The sequence below is a fragment of the Pholcus phalangioides genome, unplaced genomic scaffold, assembly GCF_987345545.1.
Source record: "Pholcus phalangioides strain wild (caught in Gottingen) unplaced genomic scaffold, Ppha-v1.0 ptg000041l_1, whole genome shotgun sequence".
NCBI lineage: Eukaryota > Metazoa > Arthropoda > Arachnida > Araneae > Pholcidae > Pholcus > Pholcus phalangioides.
The window spans coordinates 5,891,200-5,899,061 of NW_028301627.1; the positions used below are offsets into that span (position 1 = coordinate 5,891,200).

The 7,862-nt window shown below is 37.2% G+C and overlaps 1 protein-coding gene across 1 annotated transcript; it reads left to right on the forward strand.

Annotated features, from left to right (window-relative positions):
* The first annotated feature begins 2,030 nt into the window (after positions 1–2,030).
* LOC149065163 (uncharacterized) lies at positions 2,031–2,743 on the forward strand. Its single transcript, XM_089254307.1, has 2 exons — positions 2,031–2,250; positions 2,392–2,743. The coding sequence occupies exons 1-2, from the start codon at positions 2,102–2,104 to the stop codon at positions 2,741–2,743; spliced, it is 501 nt and encodes a 166-aa protein (XP_089110433.1). The 5' UTR covers positions 2,031–2,101.
* The last annotated feature ends 5,119 nt before the right edge of the window (positions 2,744–7,862 follow it).

Genomic DNA, 7,862 nt, shown 5'->3' on the forward strand with positions numbered 1-7,862 from the left:
TTAGGCGATATTGACTTCCAAACGTATTCAATTTTTTTTAATATCATATAAATATTTACTTTGTTTTTTTTCATGTACTTATTGTCTCTTATGCAAGATGGAAATGTAGCGAGGTGTATTGTCCTTGGTTTCCATATATAGGGTGATTAAGAAAGAATCATCCGATTTCAAAATGATTCTACACTTAAAATCGACTATTAACAGAAATTTTTCGTAAAACGTAGACACATTCCCCCCCCCCCGGTATATTCACATATAACTTATTCTGTGTTTTTAATTTTTAAGAAATATACAATTTTGAAATCGGGTGATTCTCTCCAAGTCAATCCTGTAAAAGTACTAACTTGATATTGTCCACCGCATGCCAGAAGCACGAATGTACAAATTTTCCTTTTTTTTTAAACAGCTGTTTGGATGTGTCTGAAACGCGAACGTGTATCCCTATTGAAACCGTGTCCGGAAAATTCACCACTAGGAAAATTCACCGCTAGGAAAATTCACCACCATACAATTCACCGCCGGAAAATTCAGCGCTAGGAAAATTCACCGACTAACAATTCCCCGAAAACAGTTCGATGTGAGTCAGTTAGCGTGGGAGTGAGCGATTTTGAGTTACTGAGTCAGTGAGAGAGGAGTGAGTGAGTGAGCTAATGAGTATGTGAGTGAGTAAGTGACCTAGTAATTGAATGAGTGAGTAAGTGACCTAGTAATTGAATGAGTGAGTGACCTAGTAATTGAATGAGTGAGTGAGTGACCTAGTAATTGAATGAGTGAGTGAGTGACCTAGTAATTGAATGAGTGAGTGAGTGACCTAGTAATTGAATGAGTGAGTGAGTGACCTAGTGAATATGTGAGTGAGTGAGTGACCTAGTGAATATGTGAGTGAGTGAGTGACCTAGTGCGTATGTGAGAGTGATTGAGCGAGTAACCTAGTAAGTAAGTGAGTGAATTAGTTAGTTTTAACCTAGTAGTGTCACAAATGATTGATTCACTCCCTCACTCACTCGCTCATGGACTCAGTAGCTCGCTCACTCACTCAATCACTCACTCACTGACTCAGTAATTCAATCGCTCACTCACTCAATCACTCACTCACTGACTCAGTAATTCAATCGCTCACTCACTCAATCACTCACTCACTGACTCAGTAATTCAATCGCTCACTCCCTCGCTTTCTCACTTGCATCGAACTGTTGTCGGTCAATTTTCCTGGCGGTGAATTTTCCGTAAACCTATTGAAACACACGTTACAAAACATTTTAGGAAAATTACTTGCATAAATTAACATGGGTAAACATGAGTAACATTCAAACCCGTCATATACATTTACAATTACAAAATACATTCCTGATACGGACCTGTATCAAAAAGCCGACGTTCCTATAGGTCCCTGTGGGTTTGATGCAATCGAAAAGTTTGCCACAGTTCTAGACGTTCAGATAATTGTCAAGTCCTTGGAGGAATTTTATAAGGTATTGGTTTTAACTATCGAATGACTATAATTTTTTTTACTTATGTTTAAGCCAAAACTACGTAAAGCTAATATATCGATACTATTATATATTTTTACAGGTTGTATTCAAGACGGCCAGGAGGGACGAAAAAATATTTTTGTTGCTTCACAATGGACATTATGATCTGATTACATCTCCCAAGGGTTTCCACGGGTCAATTTACTACTGTCCGGATTGCGACAAGGCCTACAATAATATCCAGAGACACAAATGTGCTACGAGATGTAACACCTGCTTCGACGAGTCTTGCATCACCACTCACGCTCAACACTGCAAAGACTGCCATAGAATTTGTAGATCAGATGGTTGTTTTGCTAGGCATAAGAACCTTGGAGGCAAGAATGCCAGTTACTGTCAGCAATTTTATGAATGTCAATCTTGCAAAAAATTTCTCGTAGAAAAAGAGCGACCCCGTGGTGAGCACGTCTGTGGGGGAAAAATATTGCAATAATTGTCAAGTTTTTCATCTCGATGAAAGTCATCTGTGCTCACTGAAGCAGAAGAATCCAAAGTCTCCATCGAAAAAGCTCATCTTTTTCGATTTTGAAACAGACCAATCTTCCGGCGAACATATTATCAACTTTGCTATGGCACAATATTCAGATGGAACGGAGTTCGTTTTTCGTGGCTACAACGCCATCGTTGATTTCTGCATCTGGCTCTTTTGCAAGGAACATAAGGGATTTACAGCCATCGCACACAACATGAAGGGGTTCGATGGTCAATTTTTGCTCAAGTAAGTTTTTTTGTCAAACCTCTAATTTTTAGATATATCATTCTCATATATATATGTATATTTAGTTCAATGTTTATATACATGCATGCATTTTATGTGGTTTTTTTAATGTTAAATTTTTTTTACATGATTTTTTTATAGATATCTCTTGGAGCAAGGAGTCAAGCCATCTGTTGTACCTTGCGGCTCCAAGATCATGGCTTTGCGTCTGGACAGTCTAAATATTCGAATTATAGACAGTCTCAACTTTCTCCCCATGGCCTTATCCAAATTTCCAAAGACTTTTGGTTTTGAAGAGTTGAAGAAAGGGTTCTTCCCCCATCTCTTCAACCGACCAGAAAATCAGGACTATGATGAAGCGCTTCCCGACAAAAGGTTCTATAATCCTGAAGGTTACGCTGTCGACATCAAAGCAAAATTTGACGTCTGGTATGAAAAGAGAAAATGTGAAAAATTCGTCTTCCGAGACGAAATGTACGAATACTGCAATTAAGTTTTTTTTGTGCTGCATATGATTTATTTCTTTATCGTTTTCCAAAGCTATAATGAATATTTTTATTTTTCTAATTTCTTTTAGGTCAGACGTTGATATTCTTCGGCGATGTTGTTTGAAGTTTCGAGATGAGTTCTTGGAATTAACGGGTGTTGACCCCTTCCAATATCTGACCATTGCCGCGGCCTGTATGGCGACCTATAGGTCTAAATACATTGATGAGGGGTCAATTGGAATGGTGCCTGTATCAGGCTATGTCAACCAAACGAACAGCAGCAGACTAGGCGTTGAATGGTTATCATATCTCAATCACAAAAATGGCATGAAAATAAATCATTCAAGAAACGGAACAGGAGAAAAACGAATTCTCGGACTCAGCGTGGACGGATTCTGTGTCGAAACAAACACTATATTTTTGTTTCATGGTAAGCGACATTTAAGTTACTTTTTGTTTTACTACATTTCTTAGTTTATTTTCTGAACTATTTTCACTAATTATTGTTTTTTATATCTTTTAAGGTTGCTATTGGCATGGGTGTCCTCAATGTTTCGAGAAAGACATGATGAATCCTACCACACAAAATTATATGTGGGAACTCCACAAAAAGACCATAGAGAAAGAAAAAAAGTTACGACAAGGGGGTTTCAATCTTGAAATTATATGGGAGCACGATTTCAGTGCCCAGAAAAAAACGGACACAGATTTGAAAAATTTCTTGACGGACTTCAACTTTGTTGGTAGGTTAGAACCCAGAGACGCATTCTATGGTGGAAGGACCAATGCTACCAAGCTCTTCTATCAAGGCACTGCAAAATATATTGACTTCACGTCTTTGTACCCGTGGGTCAATAAGTACTGCAAGTGAGTACTTTAATTATTTTTTTATAAATAAATTTTAATGTATTGATTAAAAAAAAGATTATCGATGGTTTTTTCCATTCCAGATATCCGGTCGGACATCCACGGATTGTCACAGAAGATTTCGATGACCTATCATCATATTTCGGTATAGTAAAGTGCAAGGTTTTAGCACCCAGAGGTTTATACCTACCCGTTCTCCCATACAGGTAAATAGAGCGTGTTTTTTCCCCTCTAAATTATTATTATTTGAGTGTTTTTTCTAAATATTTATTTACTCATTTATTAAAAAATGTTTTTTTTTCTAGGTCTAATGGAAAACTGACTTTTCCCCTATGTCGTTCGTGTGTTGAAACATTATCTAAAGAATGTCAGCACAATGATGAAGAGAGGAGTCTCACAGGTACATGGGTTTCTGAAGAGATCAAAAAGGCCATTGAAAAAGGCTACATTGTGAAGAAGATATACGAGGTAATTGTTTTATTCATCACTTTTTTTTTTTGTAGTTTTTAACGTTAATCCATATAATGTGATATTGTTTTCAATCCGTAAATTGTTTTTTCCAGGTTTACCATTTTGAGCAATCGCAGGAGGGTCTATTCGCCCCCTACATCAATGCTTTCCTCAAGATCAAACAGGAATCCTCTGGTTGGCCGACTAACTGTGTGACAAACGAGGAGAAAACCGCATACATTAACCAGTATAAGCAAGTCGAGGACATAGAACTAGATCCCAAAAACATCCAGGTTAATCCAGGTCGACGCCAGGTGGCAAAGTTATGTCTAAATAGGTAACTTTTAACTTTATCATACATGGTTTGATAAAAGTCACGATGTTTTTCTCTTTTTTTCATGATCATATAGAATCACTGGTAAACTAACGGTTTTTTTCTTAGCTTCTGGGGTCGCTGGGGAATGCAAGAAAACAAGACCCAATTGACGTATGTAACCAAAACATCCGATTTTTATAAGATGATGAATGATACTGCGATAGAGGTAAATATGTTTTTTAGATTATTCTTCATAGTTTTATAAAACATTCAGAGTTATAATTTTAACTAGTTAAAAAATTCAAATACTCATTCATTAAACCAAAAACTTTTGCAGGTTAAGGACTTGTATCTACCAACCGAAAACATAGCAGCTGTTCATTGGCAGTACAAGACTGATTGCACACCCCAAACAGATAGGACAAATATTTTTCTCGCTACATTCACAACAGCGTGGGCTCGGCTAAAGTTATACTCGGAAATGGAGAAGCTAGGAGATGCCTTGTTGTATTTTGATACAGACTCGTAAGTTGCTAACATATTATAAAAATTTTGATGAAACTGTTTAATTTCATTAGCAATCATTTACTTATTGATTTTTATTTTTTAAATTTCAGAATAATCTATGCCAGTAACGGGGCCAACGACCCGCCACTTGGTGATTTTCTTGGACAGTTCACAGATGAACTTGATGGACATACGATTACTGACTTTGTATCAGGTAATACCCTTTTTTTAAAAAATTAATATTCAATCCATAAAAAAAAAAAGGTTCTCATTTGAATGAAGCGTCATTAATATTTTTTTCCATAGGGAAAACTGATATTTGTCAACGTTTTTATTCTATTTTCGTAAATTTTATAGGTGGAGCAAAAAACTATGCATATAGAAGGTCGGATGGACGAGTGTTTTGTAAGATTCGCGGTTTCACACTGAACTATAGGAATTCAAAAATCCTCAATTACGACACGATGAATGCCCTGGTTCAATCCCTGTACCTCACCGCAAAAGTCGTCATTCGAGACGAATATAAGATAACCAGAGAGGTTAAAAGAAGACGAATTCTCACTAGAAGTATGGCCTTGTCTACGACAAAAGAATATTGAAGGATGACTTCTCCACGTTACCCTACGGATATTGATAATGTTTCCACAATAGGGGAAAATCCCCTATCTCCCATATGTATATACGCTCCTATTTCATGAATAAATTATTTTTGCTATAGATTTGTTTCCTGTCTTGTGGGTTTTTTGCATGCATTCTCTTATTTTTTATATGTATCATATAATTTCATAAAAGTAATATAAGAAGTATTAAAGAAATGAAGAAAACATTAAGTAAATAACAATATTGAATTAATATATTACAAATATATAGAAAAAAGAATCAGTTTAAAAGTATTTGTTTAAAGAGTTGAATTGAAAAACTTTGTATAGAAATTGAAAATATAAAAAATTAAGTACGTTAAAACATATTTTTAAAACTTTTTAAACTTTTAAAAACTTTTAATAGAAATGTATAAAAAATTTCAAGTGAATGAAATAAAAAGTAATAGTTGAAACATAAATAATAAAATAACTATGAATAGACAAAAACTCGAGATAATAGAGAGATTTCGTTCGAGATACCGAAAGTGGGGATAAACATATAAATACAGAGACGGAGGGTCCTCGGAGTAGGGAAGACCATATCATACTATATCTCAGTAAATACCTAGAGACGGAGGGTCCCCGGAGATGGAGCGTGCCAAAAAAGCGCGGTATACCGCTGCGTATACTACTAAACTCATTTGTCAACACCTATCAAGATTGCAAGATGCAATACACATGTACTACCCACTGAGAATTTCTACTGGTTTGTTTGACCATTTGATTTCGCAGACAGTGCGGAGGAAATGGATTTCAGTGCTTGTGGACGAGGTGAATTTATTTGATCTCCGATTCCAGACTCAAAGGCAAGTTCACCAAGAGTGAGGCGTCGGTGGCTGCTTTTTTGGATTGGACTGAGAGGAGTATCCTAATCTAATGAAAGCAATTAATGCGCTTTTGCCCTTTTTAACATCATATCTACGCGAGCAAGCCTTTTCTGATATGGCGACAATAAAATGCAAAGCAAGAAATAGACTACTACTACTCAACCGTACATGCACCTCGTACACATTCCTCTATGCAATTTCTAATGAATTGGTACATGCCGGAATGTGCGTGTATGTGTCGTGAACCTAACGTAACGTTTGTTTCTGTGTAATACTTGTTATGTGTAGTGCTGCCATCTGTCAAGAGATAGAATTTGAGAGCAATTTAAGTATTTCGTTGCCAACTGGCCTGATTCCAAGTATCTGTTCTCTAAGCATGAATCACAAGTTTCACTTTAATGATTAATCAAACAAAACTCTACTGATGTATTTTTACTCAGTGATTTTTGTTGTAGTAAATTCTGTGTTCAAGGAAGGGAATGTCCGGTACGGAGGGAGGCTTACACCTGCGTAGCGTGGACCGCGCGGGTGGCAGCATGTGGTGCCTCTTGCTCTTGGAAATTTTTTGAGGGTTTATCGCCTTTCCGGTACGCCTCCTATACGTTCGTTAGAAGTTATGAAGAAATATTAACATAGAGGTGCGTGCGGTTTTCCTGTATTCAAGGAAGGGTGCCCCAAGTTTTTGATGTTATTCCGAAGGGTGCTGCGAACTTCAAAAGGTTGGGAAACGTTGACTTAGTGAGTTGTGGCGGAAGTGTGTGTGTACCTGAACAGTCTGATTTTCCAGTGCTGCCATCCAGGGCCGCAACTAGGAGAGAGCAGGCGGGTCTCGTGCCCTGGGCGCTGGATTCGAAGGGGCGCCAATTTTATTCTGAAACCTCCTTCAATATCACAAGAGGGCGTCAAAATGCGCGCTTGCCCCGGGTGACCAAGCATCTAGTTGCAGCCCTGCTGCCATCTATATTTCAGAAGTGATGTGTAATGATTCACTGTTGCGTATATCGAACTGTAATTGAATGTGAACTCGACCACTGACGAATGCCTCCGTCAGAAAAATTAATGAATCCACGCAAGAAAAGATCCTGTTTTTACCCCGAATGACCAATAAAATCAGCACGATCTCACCAGCAACGCCCGCCGGGTAAACATCGTCGACTGTGACCAAAAATCAAGTTCGTAGTGGTTGTTGTTTTCGAATTCTTGCGAATTATTTTTCTTCCTGGGGCATCATCGTTTTGAACATTGCTGATTTTCTTTTTGATTGTCTGCTGTTGCAAAAAAGTATCCATCTATTGCAAAGGGGACCAAAATGCGTAATTAGAATATTCATGACCAAAAAAAAAAAAATGTTCCAGTTGTTTAGATCACGATTTCAGATACTTTTTTAATGAGAGTTTTAAAAAGTTTGATTTTTTACTGTTGGCAACGCGCCATTTCTACCATGACTCTTTTTTATAAACAACGCAACGCTTAATGCCAGTTGGAATTGAGACACGTAAAAAGAGTATTCAAGAAT

Bases quoted from the DNA above. Each gene is read 5' to 3' on its own strand.
- LOC149065163 (XM_089254307.1), top strand. From the start codon at position 2,102: ATGGCACAATATTCAGATGGAACGGAGTTCGTTTTTCGTGGCTACAAC. The intron at 2,251-2,391 runs GTAAGTTTTTTT...ATTTTTTTATAG, and splicing joins GATGGTCAATTTTTGCTCAA to ATATCTCTTGGAGCAAGGAG.